General features: G+C 48.7%; 1 protein-coding gene and 1 long non-coding RNA gene across 2 annotated transcripts; both read right to left on the bottom strand.

Moving 5' to 3' along the window:
* Nucleotides 1-2210: 2210 nt before the first annotated feature.
* On the bottom strand, nucleotides 2211-2886 carry LOC116990097. The gene is made up of 2 exons (XR_004416411.1): nucleotides 2472-2886; nucleotides 2211-2437 (listed from the first exon to the last, which is right to left on the bottom strand). It is a non-coding gene; the product is annotated as an uncharacterized LOC116990097 (long non-coding RNA).
* A 1-nt stretch (nucleotide 2887) lies between these two features.
* Nucleotides 2888-21191, bottom strand: LOC116989902 (E3 ubiquitin-protein ligase TRIM11-like). Its single transcript, XM_033047458.1, has 3 exons — nucleotides 20981-21191; nucleotides 19926-20119; nucleotides 2888-2968 (listed from the first exon to the last, which is right to left on the bottom strand). The coding sequence occupies exons 1-3, from the start codon at nucleotides 21003-21005 to the stop codon at nucleotides 2888-2890; spliced, it is 300 nt and encodes a 99-aa protein (XP_032903349.1). The 5' UTR covers nucleotides 21006-21191.
* Between the last annotated feature and the right edge of the window lie 3890 nt (nucleotides 21192-25081).

Here is a 25081-nt window from a genome sequence, read left to right as displayed (position 1 = left end):
GAAACTGCACACAATACTCCAGGTGTGGTCTCACTAGGGCCCGGTACAACTGCAGAAGGACCTCTTTGCTCCTATCCTCAACTCCTCTTGTTGTGAAGGCCAACATGCCATTCGCTTTCTTCACTGCCTGCTGTACCTGCATGCTTACTTTCAGGAGGCTAGTCTTATGAACCGAGCCTGTCCAGGATATTTGCAGTCCTAACTGGTGCCCAGGATTCATTGATCCCACCCAGTCTCTTCCCACCCAGATCTTCCGTTTCCTCCCACTCCAAAGACGTGCAGGTTTGTAGGTTAATTAGGAACAGTCAACATGGATTTGTGCCTGGAAGGTCATGTTTGACTAATCATCTTAAATTTTTTGAAGAGGTTACTCGGGAAATTGATGAGGGTAAAGCGGTGGATGTTGTCTATATAGACTTCAGTAAGTCAGTTGACAAGGTTCCACATGGAAGGTTGGTTAAGAAGGTTCAATTGTTGGGTATTAATGGTGGAGTAGCAAGATGGATTCAACAGTGGCTGAATGGGAGACGCCAGAGAGTAATGGTGGATAACTGTTTGTCAGGTTGGAGGCCGGTGACTAGTGGGGTGCCACAGGGATCTGTGGTGGGTCCACTGTTGTTTGTCATATCCATCAATGATCGATTAGTAAGTATGCAGATGATACTAAGATAGGTGATGTTGTGGATAATGAAGTAGATTTCCAAAGTCTACAGAGAGATTTAGGCCATTTGGAAGAGTGGGCTGAAAGATGGCAGATGGAGTTTAATGCTGATAAGTGTGAGGTGCTACATCTTTGCAGGACAAATCAAAATAGGACGTACATGGTAAATGGTAGCGAATTGAGGAATGCAGTTGAACAGAGGGATCGAGGAATAACTGCATAGTTCCCTGAAGGTGGAATCTCATGTAGATAGGGTGGTAAAGAAAGCTTTTGGTGTGCTGGCTTTTTATAAATCTGAGCATTGAGTATAGAAGTTGGGATGTAATGTTAAAATTGTACAAGGCATTAGTGAGGCCAATTCTGGAGTATGGTGTACAATTTTGGTCGCCTAATTATAGGAAGGATGTCAACAAAATAAAGAGAGTACAGAGGAGATTTACTAGAATGTTGCCTGGGTTTCAGCAACTAAGTTACAGAGAAAAGTTGAACAAGTTAGGTCTTTATTCTTTGGAGCGCAGAATGTTAAAGGGGGACTTGATAGAGGTCTTTAAAATGATGAGAGGGATAGACAGAGTTGACGTGGATTAGCTTTTTCCATTGAGAGTAGGGAGGATTCAAACACGAGGACATGATTTGAGAATTAAGGGACAAAAGTTTAGGGGTAACATGAGGGGGAACTTCTTTACTCAGAGAGTGGTAGCTGTGTGAATGAGCTTCCAGTGGAAGTGGTGGAGGCAGGTTCGATTTTATCATTTAAAAATAAATTGGATAGGTATATGGACGGGAAAGGAATGGAGGGTTATGGTTGAGTGCAGGTAGATGGGACTAGGTGAGAAGTGTTCGGCACGGACTAGAAGGGCCGAATGGCCTGTTTCCGTGCTGTAATTGTTATATGGCTAATTGGCTTGGTAAATGTAAAAATTGTCCCTAGTGTGTGGGGATCGCTGGTCGGCGCGGACCCGGTGGGCCGAATGGCCTGTTTCCACGCTGTATCTCTAAACTAAACTGAACTAAACAACACAGATTACAATCAAGCCGTCCACAGTGTACAGATACAGGATAAAACGAATAACATTTTTTAGTGCAAGATAAAGTCTAGTTAAGTGCAATCAAAGATGGACCCAGGTCTCTAAAGAAGTAGATGGGAGGTCAGGACCGCTCTCTTGTTGGTGAGAGGACGGTTCAGTTGCCTGATAACAGCCGGGAAGAAACTGTCCCTGAATCTGGAGGTGTGCGTTTTCACACTTCCGTACCTCTTGCCTGATGGGAGATGGGAGAAGAGGGATTGACCGGGAGGTGAGACTGGTCCTTGATGATGCTGCTGGCCTTGCCGAGGCAGCGTGAGGTGTAGATGGAGTCGATGGAAGGGAGGTTGGTTTGTGTCTGTGTGTGTGATGGTCTGGGCTGCTGTCCTTGCCGAGGCAGCGTGACGTGTAGATGGAGTCGATGGAAGGGAGGTTGGTTCGTGTGCGTGACGGTCTGGGCTGCCTCCACTATTCTGCAATTTCTTGCGATCGTAGACAGAGCTGTTCCCAAAACCGTGCTGTGATGAATCCCGGATAAAATGCTTTCCACGGGGCATGCGTAGAAGTTGGGAAGAGTTGTTGGGGACATGCTGAACCTCCTAAGCCTTCTTCAGGAAGTAGAGGCGTTGGTTTGCTTTCTTGGTCGTTGCTGCGATGTGGCTGGTCTGGGACAAGTTGCTGGTGATATTAACTTGTAAGTGGACACTCGATGCCAGGGCAACTAGGACTCATGCAGCCTGGACATGGACAACTGGACAATGAACTCGGACGCATGCAACATGGACATGGACAATGAACTAGGACTCATGCAGCCTAGACATGGACAACTGGACAATGAACTCGGACTCATACAACATGGACATGGACAATGAACTCGGACTCATGCAACATGGACAACTGGACAATGAACGCGGACTCATGCAACATGGACAACTGGACAAATCGTCAGTGCGTTTCCTGAAGCAGAAACGTTGAAGAAGGGGAGGAGCCCCCACATGAATTTACAATCGCGGAAGGAGTGGAGGTGAGAGCCAGTGCTGTCATCACAGAACAGGACCTTGCCCTCGCCGTAGTCAACATATACGCCGATCATCTGGATCTTCTCCTGGGTGGCTGGGTGGATGGAGATCCGCTTGGAATTGGCGTAGTTGACCCTGAACACCTTCTGGTGGCACCCGATGGACCAGACCCCTCCCTCGGGTCACAGTGTGGTCCTGGCCCTCTTCTCCGCATCGTTGGAGGCAACTCCCAGGTCCCATTCAGAGTTGCTGCCCACCTCCACCACCCAGTAGCACCGGCCAGAGGTGATCCCTTCCTCATCTATGAGAGGTGGCTTCCCCACCACTGAGAGAATGGGCTCCGAAACCCCTCTGTCTACAGAAGTGATCGTCCGCCCCTTAACACAGCGCACCGTGACCCGGTCAGGTGATACCTGGAGCATCGGGTGGGCAGTGTTGGGGTCCAGGGTCACAGCAACTGAAAGAGTCAACAGAGGTGGCGTTCAGGTTAAGGACATAGAAACAGAGACAGTAGGTGCAGGAGGAGGCTGGGACTATCACAACATTTCCAAGTCATTAGACAGGTACATGGATAGGACAAGTTTAGATGGATCTGGGCAAAACACGGGCAGGTACTACTTAGTGTAGGTGGGGCATGTGGGCAGGTGGGACTAGTGTAGAGGGAGTTCAGCGTAGGTTCACCAGGTTAATTCCCGGGATGGCGGGACTGTCATATGCTGATAGAATGGATCGGCTGGGCTTGTACACTCTGGAGTTTAAAAGGATGAGAGGGATTCTTATTGAAACATACAAGATTAATCAGGGTTTGGACATGCCAGAGGCAGGAAACATATTCCCGATGTTGGGGGACTCCAGAACCAGGGGGCACACAGTTTAAGAATAAGGGGTAGGCCATTTAGAACGGAGACGAGGAAACACTTTTTCACCCAGAGAGTTGTGAGTCTGTGGAATTTTTTGCCTCAGAGAGAGGCCGGTTCTCTGGATGCTTTCAAGAGAGCGCTAGATAGCGGAGTCAGGGTATATGGGGAGAAGGCAGGAACTGGGTACTGATTGGGGATGATCAGCCACATTGAATGGCGGTGCTGGTTCGAAGGGCTGAATGGCCTACACCTGCACCTGTTGTCTATTGACATGTGGGTCAGTGTGGGCAGGTAGTACTTAGTGGAGGTGGGGCGTGTGGATCAGTGTGGGCAGGTGGGACTAGCGTAGAATGGACATGTGGGTCAGCATGGGCAAGTTGGACCGAAGGGCCTGTTTCTGTGCTGTCTGACTATTAAAGTCACTAAAACAGTTGAGCAGAAACTCGGTGAGCAGAAGATCTTACCAGCCGCATTTCTGATTCTGTCCATGCCTGAAAATGCAAGGAAGCATGGTTCATGTTAATGAATTCAATGTGATTACAATGTGTAAACACCTGTAGGCAGGTATGCCGTGTCTTTGACCATGAGGTCTAACAGCACGAATCCTGAAACTTACCAGCTGTGGGGAGAATCCGAATCCTTCCTGAAACACAAGAGACTAATTATTAGAGGATTGTCACAAAAAGCTGGAGTAACTCAGTGGGTCAGGCAGCATCTGTGGAGAACGTGGATAGGTGACGTTTCACAGAGTGCTGGAGTAACTCAGCGGGTCAGACAGCATCTGTGGAGAACGTGGATAGGTGACGTTTCACATACTGCTGGAGTAACTCAGCGGGTCAGGCAGCATCTGTGGAGAACATGGATAGGTAACGTTTCACAGAGTGCTGGAGTAACTCAGCGGGTCAGGCAGCATCTGTGGAGAACGTGGATAGGTAACGTTTCACAGAGTGCTGGAGTATCTCAGCGGGTCAGGCAGCATCTGTGGAGAACGTGGATAGGTGACGTTTCACAGAGTGCTGGAGTAACTCAGCGGATCAGCCCTTGATGGTAAGTCCGCAGTGGGAGCGATCCCAGGCAAGGGATCCGCTCCGATGTTAAGTCCGCGCCCCGCGGTGGGGCTCACGACAGCCCGAGGAGGCTTCCAGCGACGGTAGGCCGCAGAGCCCGGAGAATGTGATCCGAAAATTGATTACATCTCGGGGAAATAGAAAATGGTTGTGTAAAGTCAAAACATAATTCCCGCAAGTTTGTATAGTTTGGAGTGTATTTGTAGTTTGGAGAGTTTCATAGCCTGATGGATGTATGGTCGATGCAGTTTTCAGGCTCCTGTACCTTCTTCCCGATGTTAGCAGCGAGATGAGAGCGTGGCCAGGGTGGTGTGGGTCTCTGATGATGCCGGCTGCCTTTATGAGACAGCGGCTCCTGTAGATCCCTCAGATTCCCATTGAATCTTTTCCCCTTCACCTTGAACCTATGTCCTCTGGTCCTCGATTACCCGTCCTCTGGGCAAGAGACTCTGTGCGTCCACCTGATATATTCCTCTCATGCTTTTATACACCTCTAGAAGATCAATACACCTCTAGAAGATCAGACGCCCACACAGATTTTGTCGGGGGAGGGAAAGGGGAAAGAGAGGGAGGGGTGGGGTGGGGAGATGACTGGAAATTTGAGCACACATTTCTGTCATCATCTCCCACTCCTCCCCAGTCACCCTGCTCCTTTCCCCTCTTCAACCCACTCATCTGCCAATTCCAAGACCCCCATTTCCATGTAATCCCCCCCCCCATCACGCCCCACCCCCTACCCCCATCTCGCCCCATCCCCCCACCCATCTCTCCCTCCCTCCGGCTTTACATTTCACTCCACCTCTTCTCTCCTCATCTGACATCATTTTGTCTCATTTTCACCTCTAGTCATTGTCACTTATTCCACCCACTGATCACCCCCTCACCTGTATCCACCCATCACTTAAGATCGACACAAATTGCTGGAGTAACTCAGCGGTCGAGACCCTTCTTCGACCCGTTCCTTCTCTCCACAGATGCTGCCTGACCCGCTGAGTTACTCCAGCTTTTTGTGTCTATCTTCGGTTTAAACCATCATCTGCAGTTCCTTCTTCCACCAATAACTTGACAGGCATCCCCCCCCCCCCCCACCCCACACACACACACCTCTCTGTTCCAGCTTTCTCTCACTCCCCCATCAGTCTGAAGGGTCGCCTGCCCATTCCCTCCACAGATGCTGCCCGACCCGCTGAGTTCCTCATTTTATTGACAATTGTCCATTCCCGACTCAGGGGACAGCAGCAACGCGCGGGCCGAGGGGCCTCTCTCTCTGTCCCTGTCAGCAGCCGCAGCTGTCCCGCTGCCTTGCAGTCAGAGGGCGGCATCCTTCACCGTGTCCCGGTCACGTCTACACTACGGGCGCCGGCTCCAGGCTTGTGGGGAAACCTCACCGAATCAAACGGCCCGCTGGGCTGGGGCAGAGAGAGGGAAGCGTCGGTGCAGGCGAGGGGTGGGTGGGGAGTGGGAAGGGTAAAGGAGGAAGGAAGACGGGAAGCCGGAGCCCTGGGAAAGTGAGAGGGGAGAGGGACGGGGAGAGGGGACGGGGAGATGGGGCGGGGAGAGGGGGCGGGGAGTGGGGACGGTGAGAGGGGACGGGGAGAGGGGCTGGAGAAGCGGGGAGGGAGGACGGGGAGAGGGGACGGGGAGAGGGGGCGGGGAGTGGGGACGGTGAGAGGGGACGGGGAGAGGGGCTGGAGAAGCGGGGAGAGAGGACGGGGAGAGGGGACGGGGAGAGGGCCTGGAGAAGCGGGGAGAGGGGCGGGGAGTGGGGACGGGGAGAGGGACGGGTAGAGGGGACGGGAGCAGCGGGGAGAGGGGCGGGTAGAGGGGGCGGGGAGAGGGGGCGGGGAGAGGGGACGGGGAGAGGGGCGGGGAGTGGGAGAGGGGCGGGGAGTGGGGCTGGGAGTGGGGCGGGAGAAGTGGGGAGGGGAGAGGGGGTGGGAGAAGCGGGGAGAGAGGGGCGGGAGAAGCGGGGAGAGGGGACGGGGAGCAGGGCCGGCCCTAGGGGGTGCGGGCCCAATTGGGAACAATTTTGGTGGGCCCCAGGTTCCCAGCCAAGGTGTGTCAGCCCAGTTATTTAGTATATATTATGAAATTGTACACTAGGGGCTATGGATTCTACACTGTGTGAATCTCTCCTGCTCCCACCCGTTTGCCTGTCAGTAGCTCCGCTGGATTCCAAACTTTTCCGTAGCTGCTAATTATGTTATTGGACACAATGCACTTGGAGACAGCGGCTGATTGGACGGGAGGAGACCTATTTGTTGATTGGACGGGAATTTTAAAGCAAGCTGGTTGGTGATTGGATGCAACCCCCTTAGAGACAGCGTTTGATTGGCTGCCAAATAAAATTAACAAATCTGTAACAAAAATCGCTGGTCGGTGCGAACTCAGTGGATCTGGTTGTATCTCCAAACTAAACAGTATAACATGCAGGTACATTCATTTAAAATTCAGTGATTATTTCACATGATTTCTTACTGTGTAAAGCTCAATATCTGACCAATTTCTGTTTAACACGTTTGGACTGCCGTGAGCATTTTTCTCTCCCAAAACAGTTCACATCTAGCAAACCGATCAACGAACCAGACAGCAGTTGGACGCAGTCATAGAACCATAGACAATAGGTGCAGTTACCTGCACCTGTTTTAGAAACATAGAAACATAGAAATTAGGTGCAGGAGTAGGCCATTCGGCCCTTCGAGCCTGCACCGCCATTCAATATGATCATGGCTGATCATCCAACTCAGTATCCTGTACCTGCCTTCTCTCCATACCCCCTGATCCCTTTAGCCACAAGGGCCACATCTAACTCCCTCTTAAGTATAGCCAACGAACTGGCCTCAACTACATTATGTGGCAGAGAATTCCAGAGATTCACCACTCTCTGTGTAAAAAATGTTTTTCTCATCTCAGTCTTAAAAGATTTCCCCTTTATCCTTAAACTGTGACCCCCTTGTTCTGGACTTCCCCAACATCGGGAACAATCTTCCTGCATCTAGCCTGTCCAACCTCTTAAGAATTTTGTGGGTTTCTATAAGATGCCCCCTCAATCTTCTAAATTTTAGCGAGTACAATCCGAGTCTATCCAGTCTTTCTTCATATGGAAGTCCTGACATCCCAAGAATCAGTCTGGCGAACCTTCTATGTACTCCCTCTATGGCAAGAATGTCCTTCCTCAGATTAGGAGCCAAAACTGTACGCAATACTCCGGGTGTGGTCTCACCAAGACCCCGTACATCTGCAGTAGAACCTCCCTGCTCCTATACTCAAATCCTTTTGCTAGGAATGCTAACATACCATTCGCTTTCTTCACTGGCTGCTGCACCTGCATGCCTACTTTCAATGACTGGTGTACCATGACACCCAGGTCTCGCTGCATCTCCCCTTTTCCTAATCGGCCACCATTCAGATAATAGTCTACTTTCCTGTTTTTGCCACCAAAGTGGGTAGCCTCACATTTATTCTCATTATACTGCATCTGCCATGCATTTGCCCACTCACCCAGCCTATACAAGTCACCTTGTAGCCTCCTAGTTTAGAGGGCTTCAAACGGTTTAGAGATGTTCAGAGGGCTTCAGATGGGTTCAGATGTGTTTAGAAGTGTTCAGAAGTGTTGTAGAGGGAAATACGTGGGGGGGGGGGGGGGGGGGATAGAGGGGGTTTAGAGGTGTTCAGAGGGTTCCAGAGGGGTTTAGAGACGTTATAAGCCCCCCGTGAGAAATTTTATTTCTTTGAAATTGAAGATAGACATAAAACTGGAGTAACTCAGCAGGACAGGCAGCGCAGCGACTCTGGAAGACCCTTCTTCAGACTGAATTGAACTCGCGTCGGTGAGAGTACTTGTGATTGTCTGAAGAAGGGTCTAGACCAGAAACGCAACCCTGTCCCCAGAGCCGCTGCCCGTCCCGCTGAGCCACCTTCAACTTCAGAGCCAAACAAAAAACACAGAGTGCTGGAGGAACTCAGCGGGCAAGGCGGCTGCCTCACCCGCTAGGTTTCTCCAGCATTTTTGTCTACCGCAAAACGTCAATGATTCCGGGAATGCCGAGGCGACAGTGTGATAGAGAGGGAGTGGGAGAGCTAGAGAGAGACGAGATGGGCAGCGGGAGAGAGCGCGAGAGAGAAGGAGGGAGGGAGCAAAACACAGAGAGACACAACGTGGGTCGGTAGGTGAATGACTAACCTGTACACCAGGAAGAAGCCCCTTCTCGCGGTCCGGGACCCTCACTCATGATGGTGAGTTTAAAGAAATTCTCAACGTGTCATCGATCTACATTCCTCAGTAAATGTAATTGTGTTTTAAACAAGTATTTATGACGCCGCGTGAATTTTATTCAAAGGAACACGGCGTCATTAATATTCATTCAAAACACAATAACATTTACTGAGGAATGTGGATGGATGCAGATTGATATAACAACTTGTTAACAACTTCATGTTAAGTAGTGCTAACAGTACTAGTTAACAAATCGTTTGTGTCTGATGGCCGTGCAGCGGTTGTTATACATGGTCGTTTAAAAAAATAATGCGGATGGCGAATTAAAAATAAAAATCTTTATTTAACAAAGAGAATTCGTATTTCCGTACGAAATACGGAACATTAGTGCGGGGCCCCCATTAGGCGCGGGGCCCAATTGGGGGCAATCGGTCAAATCGGCTTAAGGCCGGCCCTAGCGGCAGCATCCACACGGCATCGGGTCTGGAGCAGCAAAAGCGGCGGCCTGGCCTCGGAGCTGGGACAGCGGCGACCAGAACTCGGAGCTGGGGCACGTTCCGGCGGCAGCGGCCACTCGACCCGACCACGGCCTCGGCGCAGAGATCGCTGGTTGGTTAAAATTGTTCGATACATTTTTAGGGGCGCAAAAAAATTGTTAGATAAAAAAAATTATAAAATGGCAAAAAAAATTACATTTTATTACAATAATTCAGGGGAAGGCTGCTAAAGAGGTGCAGCGTGCCTTTAGAACAATTTGTTTTGCCATTTTATAAAAAAAATTTATCCAACTATTTTTTTGCGCCCCTAAAAATTTAGCGCCCGGGGCAACCGCCCCTCTGCCCCTCCCCCCCACCCGCCCACGCTACGCCACTGGCAGCATCTATGTGGAGCGAAGGAAATAGGCAACGTTTCGGGTCGAGACCCTTCTTCAGACCCGAAACGTCGCCTATTTCCTTCGCTCCACATAGACGATGCTGCTGCGCCCGCTGAGTTTCTCCAGCACTTTTGTCTTTACCTTCGATTTTCCAGCATCTGCAGTTCCTTCTTAAACCTTTATCTTGCAAAGCAGCAGTTGTACAGTGCAAAATGAGAAGGCGTTTCCCAGGGAATCACACATAAAACTTAAACATTTCATACATACATAAAAACAATCCAGTCGCTGATAAAAACAGTAGGAAGAGTTTAAAAAAAAGTGCAGGTAAAAAACACTCCGTGTCCGGGGCTCGGGGCTGGGGTCTGTGCTCGGGGCTGGGGTCTGCGCTCGGGTCTGGGGTCTGTGCTCGGGTCTAGGCTGGGCTGGGGTCTGTGCTCGGGGGCTCGGGGCTGGGGTCTGTGCTCGGGGCTGGGGTCTGTGCTCGGGTCTAGGCTGGGCTGGGGTCTGTGCTCGGGGCTGGGGTCTGTGCTCTGGGCTGGGCTGGGGTCTGTGCTCGGGGCTGGGGTCTGTGCTCGGGGGCTCGGGGCTGGGGTCTGTGCTCGGGGGCTCGGGGCTGGGGTCTGCGCTCGGGGCTGGGGTCTGTGCTCTGGGCTGGGCTGGGGTCTGTGCTCGGGGCTGGGGTCTGTGCTCGGGGGCTCGGGGCTGGGGTCTGTGCTCGGGGCTGGGGTCTGTGCTCTGGGCTGGGGTCTGTGCTCGGGGGCTCGGGGCTGGGGTCTGTGCTCGGGGGCTCGGGGCTGGGGTCTGCGCTCGGGGCTGGGGTCTGCGCTCGGGGCTGGGGTCTGTGCTCGGGGCTGGGGTCTGCGCTCGGGGCTGGGGTCTGTGCTCGGGGCTGGGGTCTGCGCTCGGGGCTGGGGTCTGTGCTCGGGGCTGGGGTCTGTGCTCGGGGCTGGGGTCTGCTCGGGTCTAGGCTGGGCTGGGGTCTGTGATCGGGGCTGGGGTCTGTGCTCGGGGCTGGGGTCTGTGCTGGGGTCTAGGCTGGGCTGGGGTCTGTGCTCGGGGCTGGGCTCGGTGGCTCGGGGCTGGGGTCTGTGCTCGGGGCTGGGGTCTGCTCGGGTCTAGGCTGGGCTGGGGTCTGTGATCGGGGCTGGGGTCTGTGCTCGGGTCTAGGCTGGGCTGGGCTCTGTGCTCGGGGCTGGGGTCTATGTTCGGGACTAGGCTGGGCTGGGGTCTGTGCTCGGGTCTAGGCTGGGCTGGGGTCTGTGCTCGGGGTTGGGGTCTGTGCTCGGATGCTCGGGGCTGGGGTCTGCGCTCGGGGCTGGGGTTTGTGCTCGGGGCTGGGGTCTGCTCTCGGGGCTGGGGTCTGCGCTCGGAGCTGGGGTCTGTGCTCGGGGCTGGGGTCTGGGCTCGGGGCTGGGGTCTGTGCTCGGGGCTGGGGTCTGTGCTCGGGGCTGGGGTCTGGACTCGGGGCTGGGGTCTGGGCTCGGGGCTCCAGAGGGATGCTGCCTGTCCCACCTGCGCGATTATTCGGTGTTCGGTGTAAACCAGCATCTGCAGTCTGAAGAAGGGTTTCGGCCGGAAACGTCACCTATTCCCTTCGCTCCACAGCGATGATGCTGCTGCACCCGCTGAGTTTCTCCAGCATTTTTACCCACCTTCGATTTTCCAGCACCTGCAGTGCTTCGCGGGGCTCGGCTCGGCGCTCGGGGCTCGGGGCTCCACTCGGGTCCCGGGTCTGCGCCTGCGCTCGGGGCTCGGCTCGGCCGGCCGCCTTACACATGCGCACTGCCACGGCAGCCGGTTGGCGCTGGGCCACTTTCTCCCTCCCTTTGCACTGTGGGAGATCTGGCGGCCATTGCTGTCAGATTCAAATTCAGATTCAGATTCAACTTTAATTGTCATTGTGTCAGTGTACAGTACAGAGACAACGAAATGCAGTTAGCATCTCCCTGGAAGAGCGACATAGAATATGATTTCAATAAATAAAACTATTTACATGCATACAGTCAGTGTTTTTCCTGTGGGAGGAGTGTCCTGGGAGGAGGAGGGTGGGTGATTGGCAGTCACCGAGGTACATTGTTGAGTAGTCTGTCCGGTGGCTGCCTCACCATGACCGCTGAAAACCAACGCTGAGTCACTCTCTGGAGTAACTCTTGCTTCTTGGATTCCTGGTCCTCCAAAAATATTCAAAATGGAATTTAAACTGGTGGACCCACCACCACCAAACTCTGAAAAATAACAGCCTATTGCATTGTATCTGTTTATTTAATGTGTATATATATATGGTCGATGGTATATAGACACACTGAACTTTTAAGTCCTGGTCTGTATAACTCAGCGGACAGGCAGCATCCCTGGAGAGAAGTAAATGGAGCACCTTTCAGTCGAGATCTTAATCAGTGTGAAATGTCACCCGTATTGTCACCCATTCATTCTCACCAGAGATGCTGTCTGTCCCGCTGAGTTACTTCAGCATTTTTGTGTACTTCGGTTTAAACCAGCATCTGTAGTTCCTTCTTACACAGCGCGGCATTAATGTTGCTTGAATGTTGCGTTGCAGTGCGCATATGCACGGCTGCACTTGCACGCAATGTTGTGCTGAATTTTCCACTCATCTTTTGCATCTCTCTTTTTTTTAACACAGGCAGAGAAAACTTCAGTGTGATAAAGATCTGATCGACATAAATGAAACTTGGGACATGGTAAAGCAAAACTTGTTTTGGCTAATTTTAAACAAACATGCTCTTAAAATTGCAAAGTGATCCCAGACGTTGTACGGTGTACGCCAGGAATGGAACAAGAAAATATACTTTATGGATAGGTTACTAAACCCATATTTGTTATTTTATTTGGAAAAAAAGATTTGCAAATGACTTTAAATCTCATGCAGAAATAAAAGTTATAATCAAACATCCAGGCTTTAATTCTTAACTAAAGCAGAAATGCATTTTCAAGATTCTAATTCAAAATTAGCCAAAGTTCAATTTAAACATTGCTGTTCTGTTCCACGACTCTTCCGTGCTGGTTCCATGTAGTTCTCAATTCTCTGATCTTTGTCCTTGTCTATTGTAACGATTCAAATCAATAGATATGAGCTCCCTACTAAGTAGCTTCTAAGTTATTAGTGATATGAAACTGATTTCTAGTATGTGTGTATCCTTAGCAAGCATACCTTTAATTTTCCATCTTTGATGAGCCTCAAAGGTGACCTGAGCAGGTATTTTTGCAGTGCTTTTAAGATTTTTTTTGACCCAGAGTTAATAAATATATTTCCACGACAGACCAATGCCGGTGCCAATCCCGTGCCGGAAAATATCAAAACTCTCCGCGGAACATGCTGATAACAAGGGTAATGTGTTTTTTTTAATTGCATGTACAATCTCAGCAGTGTTAAATATCTCAGCACTTGCTATTTAAGACTTATTAACGACAAGTTGGGTTCCCATATCGTTCCCTTTTGGGCATCTTGAAAGGGGAAATGAGCTGTTGGACCTGCCTTTACTTGTGACAGTAATTTCAGCGGAGAGGGTAGACTGGAGGGGGAGGATATTCAGCTGCAGCAGATTGTGGAATAAACTATCATAGATACTAGGGCTCTTAAGTGATTTCTGTCTGCAGAATTTATCCATAAAACACTTCTGTTAAAAGAGTAAACGCTTGAAAGATTATGTTGCACTGTGCCATTTAACTTTTGTTGTTGTTGCCTTCTAAAGCCCCTTACCAGTTCAGCGCCAAGCGGGGAGCAAAATTTGATCTCCAAGCCAGCTTGCGTCGACCTCTCCCTATAAGCCACATACAGGTTGGTATGCATTGCTTCAGGTGACCCTTTGGATAGATTATCTTGAGGTCAGAGAGTATGCGTATTGCTAAAGTGGGTCTTTATTTAGGATTCTTGAATCCCGCATAGGGCACCACATACTCAAAATCAATTCAATGTCATTACCACTTTCTAAATTATTCACTTAATTTAGTTAAAGCTATAATGGAATCTGCATTGAAACAAAATTTCTAAGGTATTTGAATCTATTTACCTTTTTCCAATAATTATCGTTACTTTTGGTGGGGGGGGTGGGTGGGTTTGATTTTGTTGGTTGGCATCATCCCGGAGGGGACCGAGGGCCAGCAGAGCCTTTTGAAGAGCAGTGACGGTTGCCTTTGTAAGGGTCGTCTGCAGACTCCCTGTAGTAATGGGAGTGCCTTCGTGTGATTCCTTAAGTGGAGACGGATTTTGGTGCCACCTCTCTCCAAACATCTCCTCCCTGTTCTTAATTTGATTCATTTCTCGTCTAATGAATGTAGAACCACTTTTTGTGGGATTTGGCACTTTTGAAATTTGTGAGAGAACCTGTTTAAACCATCAGGGTTATGAATGGGACCCCATCTAGGTCGGTTTACCTGAAATTTATTTTATGGGAGGTTGTACAGTTCTGCTTACAACTTGCAGGAAAAGTGAATCTGGCCGTTAATGTTCAATTGGAACATTTGGCATTTGGAAAGGATTGAATAGCACTGATCACTGAGGTCAATGTGGTCATGGTCGTACAGTATGGAAACTCCCTTTGGCCCAACATGCCCGCACTAAATAAAATGTGCTACCTGCCTGCGTATGCCATGTGCCTGTCTAAATGTTTCTTGAACGTCGCGATAGTATCTGCAAATGATTTGGAAACGTGTTGGGTATTGCTTTATCATGGTTATTTGGGCAGGTTGGCCTCAAATTGAGGTTGCCACAAATTGTTTGGCAACGTTCCTGAATTCCACTTGTTAGTAGATTCATTTAAATTTATAGGCTCGTGTTGACACATTGACCAATGATAAGTTTATCTTGATCTGAACACTTATAATTATGAGCATCAAGTCTCCTTAAAACCTTTTTGTTTCTGTTAAGGACGTATTAAAAATCATATGACAGTAATCTGTTAGTACCTGGTATTCATAATTAATGTGTTTAATTTTGACTATAGCTGCATTTGAAAACCTTCACATTGACTAATTATGCCTCCTTATTAAAGTACTCATTTTGCTTTATAGGAAAGTTAAAACCTTGGGGAGAGGTAAAGGAGGTAGTGGTGGCTCGCAAGCTGGCCAGTGGGAGGCTCCCCGTGCAGGGCTTTAAGCTGCCGAAAATCCAAACCAGGTAAGATTTCCAAATCAGTAGCATTTGACTTGAGGGCATGAATGAACCTTCTGCCCTTGTACTTTACGGTGATGCTATTGAAGCTTCAGTGAGTTGCTGTTGTCAATCTTGGGATGGACGTCTGGCTGTGACTCTGATACTTTGTGGCTGAGCCCTGCTCCACTTGACGTTTGTCAGCCTGTGTAGGTCGTCACAAGACCAACACACACACCACCACCAAGGCCACATAGTATCACAGGTGATCGTCAAAAGCCTTTGATGTTTCTTCTGGCTTCATACCATCCCAACTACGAAATGTCACTGGTCTCTCAAATTCACAAAGTTTAAAACAACAATTTCAGTAGGAATCAAAAATCTGGGTGGTGCTGGAGCATTGAACAGTGGAGTGCAGGGACTCTGCAGAAGGACTGGGACAGGTGGGAGAGTTGGCAGAGAAGTGGCAGATGGATTATAGTGTAGCAAAGTGTGGAGTCATGCATTTTGGTAGGCAGAATAAAGGCGTAGACTATTTTCATAATGGGGAGAGAATCCAGAAATTGGAGGTGCAAAGGAACTCTGGAATGCTGGTGCAGGATTCCCAAAGAGTTAACTTGCAAGTTGAATCAGTAGAAATGAAGGCGAATGCATTGCTAGCATTTATTTCATGAGGGCTAGAATACAAAAACATGGTTTAATGACACTTCCTTGTTCACTTTCTTCTAACCCAGAGGTTCTGAAACAAATCTTTTCTGTTTTATGGCTGAACTGAATGATTACTTTTGCTAGAGTATAGATATGTTGTGAATTGTGCTTATTCTTGCATTAGTGTCAGCTGATGTGGAAAAGCCTGGCTGATGTATTCAGACATCTTTATTGCTGCATGGTTTTACACTCTGTTCTGTTGCAGGGAAGCTCGGCGGCAAAAGTTTACACTGAGAAGAAACATAAAGAAGAATCTAGTTTTGGGAGCAAGGCGGGGCCTGTCCTATTAAATTTTAAAATATTTATTGTTTCAATATGTGTCGTTTTTAAATAGATTTGTTGTTTTTTTTAGTTTATGTATTTCATTTTTTATTTATATATTTTGCCTTTTTGTATATTTATTTGTAACTTAATAATATCAAAATACGTGCATTTAATTAATCTTTGTCTTCGTATTAATGTGAACAATTTAAATTGATTTTATTAAAATAAAACGTGCTTTTTATGTATTTGTATCTATTCAATAAAGAAAGATTTAATTTAAAAATATGTTCCTATACTTTAAAAGGATATTGGGATGAGGATAGGTGATTGTGATATTTGTTATACTGATTGTATTGGGAAGGGTGATTATCGGGTGATGGGTTGTATATATGACTAAGATACTGTATAGTATTTGCGGGTTTTTTCTTTTCTTTTCTTTTTCTTTTTTTCTTTTTTGTATGGCTTTGTAAATACTTGATTAGTGTTCAAATGTAAATAATTTGGTGTACATATAGTGGCTGGTGTACATATGGTGTACATATAGCTGCTAAATGTGTATAAGATAATTACAAGCAGTTGAATAAGGGATGGGAATTAATAAGCTTTGGCTGCTTCCTGCTCCTTTTCGGACACATATGATTTCATTTATTTATAGATATTGTTTGTGACACTTTATATGTGTTTTTTGTTTTGTTTTTTTGTATGCTGTTTCATACTTGCTTTTTTGTTTTTTTATTCTGTCTGAAATAAATAAATAAATAAATAAATGCTCAATAATCTTTAGCTGTTACTGTAGCACTTTATTTACTGTAGTCAACAAAATAGAGAGAGTACAGAGGAGATTTACTAGAATGTTGCCTGGGTTTCAGCAACTAAGTTACAGAGAAAGGTTGAACAAGTTAGGGCTTTATTCTTTGGAGCGCAGAAGGTTAAGGGGGGACTTGATAGAGGTCTTTAAAATGATGAGAGGGATAGACAGAGTTGACGTGGATAAGCTTTTCCCACTGAGAGTAGGGAAGGTTCAAACAAGGGGACATGACTTGAGAATTAAGGAACAGAAGTTTAGGGGTAACATGAGGGGGAACTTCTTTACTCAGAGAGTGGTGGCTGTGTGGAATGAGCTTCCAGTGAAGGTGGTGGAGGCAGGTTCGTTTTTATCTTTTAAAAATAAATTGGATAGTTATCTGGACGGGAAAGGAATGGAGGGTTATGGTCTGAGCGCAGGTATATGGGACTAGGGGAGAATACGTGTTCGGCACGGACTAGAAGGGTCGAGATGGCCTGTTTCCGTGCTGTAATTGTTATATTATATGGTTATGTGCTGGAGCCCCCCCCCCCCCTGTTACTGTAGCACCTTATGTCCTGGGGTCCCCCCCCCCCCCCTGTTACTGTAGCACCTTATGTCCTGGAGTCCCCCCCCCCCCCCTGCAGGTGATCCCGACCCTACTGTTACTGTAGCATTTTGCGCCAGCGACCCCATAAAGATGATGGGCTGGCGGGAGCTGGGCTCGGGTCTGGGGTCTGGGTTCGGGGCTGGGATCTGGGCTCGGGTCTGGGGTCTGGGTTCGGGGCTGGGATCTGGGCTGGGGTCTGGGCTCGGGGCTGGGGTCTGGGATCTGGGCTGGGGTCTGGGCTCAGGGCTGGGCTCTGGTCTGGGGTCTGGGCTCGGGTCTCGGCGCTGGGGGTTCGGGTCTTGGGTCTGTGCTCTGGTCTGGGGTCTGCGCTCGGGTCGGGTCTGCACTCGGGGCTCCAGAGAGATGCCGCCTGTCCCACATGCGCGATTTTTCGGTGTTCGGTGTAAACCAGCATCTGCAGTCTGAAGAAGGGGTTCGGCCTGAAACGTCACCTATTTCCTTCGCTCCACATCGATGATGCTGCTGCACCCGCTGAGTTTCTCCAGCATTTTTACCCACATTCGATTTACCAGCACCTGCAGTGCTTCCCGGGGCTCGGCTCGGCTCGGCTCGGGGCTCTGCACTCGGGGCTCGGGGCTCCACTCGGGTCTCGGGTCTGCGCATGCGCTCGGGGCTCGGCTCGGCCGGCCGCCTTACACATGCGCACTGCCACGGCAACCGGTCGGCGCTGGGCCACTTTCTCGCTCCCTTTGCATTGTGGGAGATCTGGCCGCCATTGCTGTGCCATTCAAATTCAGATTCAGATTCAACTTTAATTGTCATTGTGTCAGTGTACAGTACAGAGACAACGAAATGCAGTTTGCATCTCCCTGGAAGAGCGACATAGAATATGATTTCAATAAATAAATCTATTTACATGCATACAGTCATAGTGTTTTTCCTGTGGGAGGAGTGTCTTGGGAGGGGGGGGGGGGTCCCGAGTCCCGAGTCACTGCCCCCCTCCTCCACTGACATCCCCCACCTCAAGATGCTGCCCTCTGCCATGCTATAGGACGCACCCCCTACTGAAGCTGTCCACATCCCCTGCATGAGGACACCCCACCCCCTTCTCATCAGTTCACGACAACCCCCGCCTGAAGCTGTCTTGGCTGCACGACATTTACCACCCATAGGGCAGTGTCTTGAGGAGAGGGATGAGTCTGTGTATGTGTGTGTGATTGAGTCTGTGTGTGTGAGTGTGTCAGTGAGTCCGTGTGGGTGTGTGTGTGTGTGTGTGTGTGTGTGTGTGTGTGTGTGTGTGTGTGTGTGTGTGTATGAATCTATGTGTGTGTGGGTCTTTGTGTGAATGTGTGTGTCATTGAGTTTGTGTGTGCGTGAATGAGTCTGTATGTGTGTGTGAATATGTGTATGAGAATGTGTGTGCGTGTGAATATGTGTGTGTGTGTGAATATGTGTATGTGTGTGTGTGAATATGTGGGTGTGTATATGTGTGTGTATATGTGTGTGTGTACGTGTGTGTGTCTGAATATGTGTGTGAGTGAATGTGTGTGAATATATGTGTGAGTGTGTGTGCATATGTGTGTGAATGCGTGTGAATATATATGTGTGTGTGTGTGAAATAATATAGTATTTCGTAGTTCAGTGCTTATTTGTTAAGTTTAATAGCATGATGGCTGTCAGGAAGAAGCTGTTCCTCAATGTAGATGTTACCGTTTTCAGTTTACAAAAGTCGGACATGACTCCAGAAGTCGGGCATCAGTCAGTCCACAAGCTGTGAGAGTCAGTCCAAAGTCCATGAGTTAATCCCAAGGCAGTGAGTGAGTCCACAGATCATGAGTAAATCGCTCACTGCCCCCTCTCCTCCCCTGACAGCCCCCACCTCAAAAAATTGTTTTGCACAAAATCTTCAGTGTGCATTAACAACTGAAATTGTCTTTCGGCTGCTTTTTCAACATCATGTCAGGAAATGTTAGAGGTCAAGGTGATGTGGCTATTGCTGTAGTATCCTCCAGGATAGCAGCTACATTTCTGCCTGGTGGAAGAACTACACATTCTCGATTCAAGATACCCATCCAAGTGGCCGAGGATACATTGTGCAACATCGAGAAGAACTCTAAGACGGCACATTTTACGAGGCAAGTGAAAGTCATTGTTTGGGACGAATGTCCAATGATTAGGAGAGAATGCTTTGAAGTTGTGGACAGAACTCTTCCAGATGTCTTCAGCAACACCAAGCATTTTGGTGCCCCCCCTGCCAGTACAGGCCTCAGTGACTGAGCTGCCAGCCCCCAGTGACTCAGCTGCCAGCCCTCAGTGACTGAGCTGCCAGCCCAAAAATCCATTCCGCCCACAAACTCCATACTAGCCTTCTGGAAACCAGTACCTTTGGCCCAACATACTAGCTCAACGGAAATATGAAGGGAAATGTCAAAGGTTTACTGAAGGATGGAACATCGCCCAAGATTGTTGTCATTAATAGCGTGCTTCGTTGAATGATGACTTCTGAGATATTCTCAGATTTTACTTCTTAAAATTTGACCGCTGACTTTCTCTATATTAAAATTGTCTCTTTTTATCAACAGGAAATAGTCATCAAGAGGCAGTGAGCAGCAGAACACAACAAGACACAACGTCTCATACCCTCAAAGTTACCTTTCTTTAAGTTCAGAACCATTGTTTCTGAATTAACAATGTCACTCTCCATCCTAATGAAGAACTCAACCATATTATGGTCACTCTTGCCCATTCAGAGTTGCTGCCCATCTCCACCACCCAGTAGCACCGGCCAGAGGTGATCCCTTCCTCATCTCTGAGAGGTGGCTTCCCCATCACTGAGAGGACGGGCTCCGAAACCCCTCCGTCTACAGAAGTGATCGCCCGCCCCTTAACACAGCGCACCGTGACCAGGTCAGGTGATACCTGGAGCATCGGGTGGGCAGTGTTGGGGTCCAGGGTCACAGCAACTGAAAGAGTCAACAGAGGTGGCGTTCAGGTTAAGGACATAGAAACAAAGACAGTAGGTGCAGGAGGAGGCTGGGACTATCACAACATTTCCAAGTCATTAGACAGGTACATGATTAGGACAAGTTTAGATGGATCTGGGCCAAACACGGGCAGGTACTACTTAGTGGGGCATGTGGGCAGGTGGGACTAGTGTAGAAGGAGTTCAGCGTAGGTTCATCAGGTTAATTCCCGGGATGGCGGGACTGTCATATGCTGATAGAATGGAGCGGCTGGGCTTGTACACTCTGGGGTTTAGAAGGATGAGAGGGATTCTTATTGAAACATACAAGATTAATCAGGGTTTGGACATGCGAGAGGCAGGAAACATATTCCCGATGTTGGGGGACTCCAGAACCAGGGGCCACACAGTTTAAGAATAAGGGGTAGGACATTTAGAACGGAGACGATGAAACACTTTTTCACGCAGAGAGTTGTGAGTCTGTGGAATTATTTGCCTCAGAGAGAGGCCGGTTCTCTGGATGCTTTCAAGAGAGCGCTAGATAGCGGAGTCAGGGTATATGGGGAGAAGGCAGGAACGGGGTACTGATTGGGGATGATCAGCCACATTGAATGGCGGTGCTGGTTCGAAGGGCTGAATGGCCTACACCTGCACCTGTTGTCTATTGACATGTGGGTCAGTGTGGGCAGGTAGTACTTAGTGGAGGTGGGGCATGTGGGTCAGTGTGGGCAGGTGGGACTAGCGTAGAATGGATAAATGGGTCAGCATGGGCAAGTTGGACAGAAGGGCCTGTTTCTGTGCTGTCTGACTATGAAAGTCACTAAAACAGTTGAGCAGAAACTCGGTGAGCAGAAGATCTTACCAGCCGCGTTTCTGATTCTGCCCATGCCTGAAAATGCAAGGAAGAAGGGTTCATGTTAATGAATTCAATGTGATTACAATCTGTAAACACCTGTAGGCAGGTATGCCGTGTCTTTGACCATGAGGTCTAACAGCACGAATCCTGAAACTTACCAGCTGTGGGGAGAATCCGAATCCTTCCTGAAACACAAGAGACTAATTATTAGAGGATTGTCACAAAAAGCTGGAGTAACTCAGCGGGTCAGGCAGCATCTGTGGAGAACGTGGATAGGTGACGTTTCACAGAGTGCTGGAGTATCTCAGCGGGTCAGCCCTTGATGGTAAGTCCGCAGTGGGAGCGATCCCAGGCAAGGGACCCGCTCCGATGTTCAGTCCGCGCCCGGCGGTGGGGCTCACGACAGCCCGAGGAGGCTTCCAGCTCCAGCGACGGTAGGCCGCAGAGCCCGGAGAATGTGATCCGAAAATTGATCACATCTCGGGGAAATAGAAAATGGTTGTGTAAAGTCAAAACATAATTCCCCCAAGTTTGTATAGTTTGGAGTGTATTTGTAGTTTGGAGAGTTTAATACCCTGATGGATGTATGGTCGATGCAGTTTTCAGGCTCCTGTACCTTCTTCCCGATGTTAGCAGCGAGATGAGAGCGTGGTCAGGGTGGTGTGGGTCTCTGATGATGCCGGCTGCCTTTATGAGACAGCGCCTCCTGTAGATCCCTCAGATTCCCATTGAATCGTTTCCCCTTCACCTTCAACCTATGTCCTCTGGTCCTCGATTCCCCTACTCTGGGCAAGAGACTCTGTGCGTCTACCTGATCTATTCCTCTCATGCTTTTATACACCTCTATAAGATCAATACACCTCTAGAAGATCAGATGCCCACACAGATTTTGTCGGGGGAGGGAAAGGGGAAAGAGAGATGACTGGAAATTTGAGCACACATTTCTGTCATCATCTCCCACCCCTCCCCAGTCACCCTGCTCCTTTCCCCTCTTCAACCCGCTCACCTCCCATCTCCAAGACCCACATTTCCCTGTTAGCCCCCCCCCCCCCCCCCCCCCCCCATCACGCCCCATCCCCCCACCCATCTCTCCCTCCCTCCGGCTTTACATTTCACTCCTCCTCTTCTCACCTCATCTGACATCATTTTGTCTCATTTTCACCTCTAGTCATTGTCACTTATTCCACCCACTGATCACCCCCTCACCTGTATCCACCCATCACTTAAAATCGACACAAATAGCTGGAGTAACTCAGCGGTCGAGACCCTTCCTTCTCTCCACAGATGCTTCCTGTCCCGCTGAGTTACTCCAGCTTTTTGTGTCTATCTTCGGTTTAAACCAGCATCTGCAGTTCCTTCCTCCACCAATCACTTGACATGCTTCACCTTCCACCCTCCCCCCCACCCCCACCCCACACACACCTCTCTGTTCCAGCTTTCTCTCACTCCCCCATCAGTCTGAAGGGTCGCCTGTCCATTCCCTCCACAGATGCTGCCCGACCCGCTGAGTTCCTCATTTTACTGACAATTGTCCATTCCCGACTCAGCGGACAGCAGCAACGCGCGGGCCGAGCGGCCTCTCTCTCTGTCCCTGTCAGCAGCCGCAGCTGTCCCGCTGCCTTGCAGTCAGAGGGCCGCATCCTTCACCGTGTCCCGGTCACGTCTCCACTACGGGCGCCGGCTCCAGGCTTGTGGGGAAACCTCACCGAATCAAACGGCCCGCTGGGCTGGGGCAGAGAGAGGGAAGCGTCGGTACAGGCGAGGGGTGGGTGGGGAGTGGGAAGTGTGAGGGAGGAAGGAAGACGGGAAGCCGGAGCCCTGGGAAAGTGAGAGGGGAGAGGGGGCGGGGAGAGGGGCGGGAGAAGCGGGGAGAGGGGTGGGGGAGAGGGGACGGTGAGAGGGGACGGGAGAAGCGGGGAGAGGGGTGGGGGAGAGGGGACGGGGAGAGGGGACGGGAGTGGGGCGGGAGAAGCGGGGAGAGTTGAGAGAGGCGGGGAGAGAGGGGGCGGGAGAAGCGGGGAGAGGGGCGGGAGAAGCGGGGAGAGGGGAAGGGGCGGAGCGGATGAGTCAGGGATGGAGGAGAGGTGTCAGTGGGGGAAGGGGAGAGAGAGAGGGATAGGAGGTGAGAAAGAGAGGAGATGGCACAAAGCTGGGTGGGAGTGTGAACTGTGAGGAGGATGCTACGAGGATGAAGGGTGACTTGGACAGGTTGGGGGAGTGGACAGACACATGGCATATGCAGTTTAATGTCTAACTGACTCCTCCCTCGTGTGATTAGTTGGGAGCGGCCAGGACACTGAACACTCAACATTTGCAGCCAAATTACATTCATTCCCAGAGACGGCAGCGCGCGCAGTGGAAAACACTTTGAACCAGGAAGTGGAGATAAAATGGCTGCGAAAGACAGGTTCGAGAGCTTAACCGAGGAGGCAGTTTGTCCCATCTGCCTGGATTTCTTCACCGATCCGGTGTCACTGGAGTGCGGGCACTACTTCTGCCGCCCCTGTATCACACAGAGTTGGGACAGAGAGCAGAGAAACTCCTGCCCGGAATGTAGAGAGGAATTTACAGACCGCACCCTCAGGGTTAGTCGGGCCTTGGCGAGACTGTCTGAGAAAGCTCGAACACTGAGCCTGAATCGGACAGAGAAGGAAAGTAAACTTCAGTGCGAGAAACATCAGGAAGAACTGAAGCTGTTTTGTGAAACAGACAAGAAGCTGATCTGTTTGGTTTGTGCAGCTGGGCGGGAACACACGTCTCACAGCTTCATGCGGATAGATGAAGCTGTTGAAATCTACAAGGTAAAAGCAAACCGATTCTGATCACATCATTGTATCATGTCGTGTTCATTTTCTGACATTTTAATTCTCTGATCTGAATCCCAACCCCAGGGTCAGGTGAAATCTACCTTCGAATCTCTCACAGGAAAGGAATCAGACATCCAGAAAAAAGTGCAGAAACAGAAACGGCGCATTTCTGGAGTTCAGGTTTGTACTGCCGATGTAATGTTCTTGTGTGGATTTCATCCCTGTGATGTGTGCAATAATTTGGCACCACTACATAGGAATGTTTCAACATTTGAGATTTAAAAAATCAAGCCTGTAAGTTATCCCATCAGATAAAGAATAAAAATAACTTTCATTTGACACCTAATTCACTTTCATATCTTCAGTATTAAAGAGAGTTATGGTCATTTTCATACTCGGAAATTAGCATCTTTGTGTTATTGCTTTTCCATTGACTTAACACAAAAGCTGTGATCGAGGACAGTCAGTTTACATTAAAGCCCATAACTTTCTTAAAAATTAAGAGAACTGAATGGAATTTTTAGTTATTATAGATGGGAGTATTCTGAAACAAATGATACATCGTACTTGGATGGCCTGATATTAAAGTATATAATTAGTTAATTACCTAATTAAGTAGCTAAATACAAAATTACCCGTTGTGACGGTATTGTAGTAAACACCCAGACTGCCTTGAAAATTCAAAAATATGAGTATTCTCAAGATCAGAACTTTAATATTATTGTAACATTAAAACAAATAGTCAATACCCCCCCACTCCCCAAATAATTCATATTTATCAGTGACATCAAATCAATTACATTCATCTAAATTCAATTACTAGATCTAAACATCTATCTATAAATAATTGTTTAAATAGCCAAAGTAACCAAATAACAAACTGATCCCATTCACACAAGAATTCACAATATAACATGATTTTTAAATCTCAGTCGTGAAATTCTATGCCAAATGGAAGGAATTGAATGTTTAATTCCCATAAATTTTCCTATGTTGGATATAACACTGCAGCAGACAAGGGACGTTTTGCACAGACATTTGTTCCAAATGCAGAAACATCCACTCTCAAGATAATCAAAATTATTATTTTTTGCTCAAATATGTCATAAGAACATCTACATTTTCTATATTTAGTGTTATTGTCTATCCATGATCAATATTTTCATACTAAATATCTCACTAAACTTTACTGTGGAAGTTTTCAGTTATTTAGTATGATCACGGATAAAAAATAACACAAAATATAGATGATTTAAGCATGACTCTTATGACATGATTGTGTAAACAAATAATACATTTG

The sequence above is a fragment of the Amblyraja radiata genome, chromosome 30, assembly GCF_010909765.2.
Source record: "Amblyraja radiata isolate CabotCenter1 chromosome 30, sAmbRad1.1.pri, whole genome shotgun sequence".
NCBI lineage: Eukaryota > Metazoa > Chordata > Chondrichthyes > Rajiformes > Rajidae > Amblyraja > Amblyraja radiata.
This window is presented reverse-complemented; position numbering and strand designations above follow the sequence as displayed.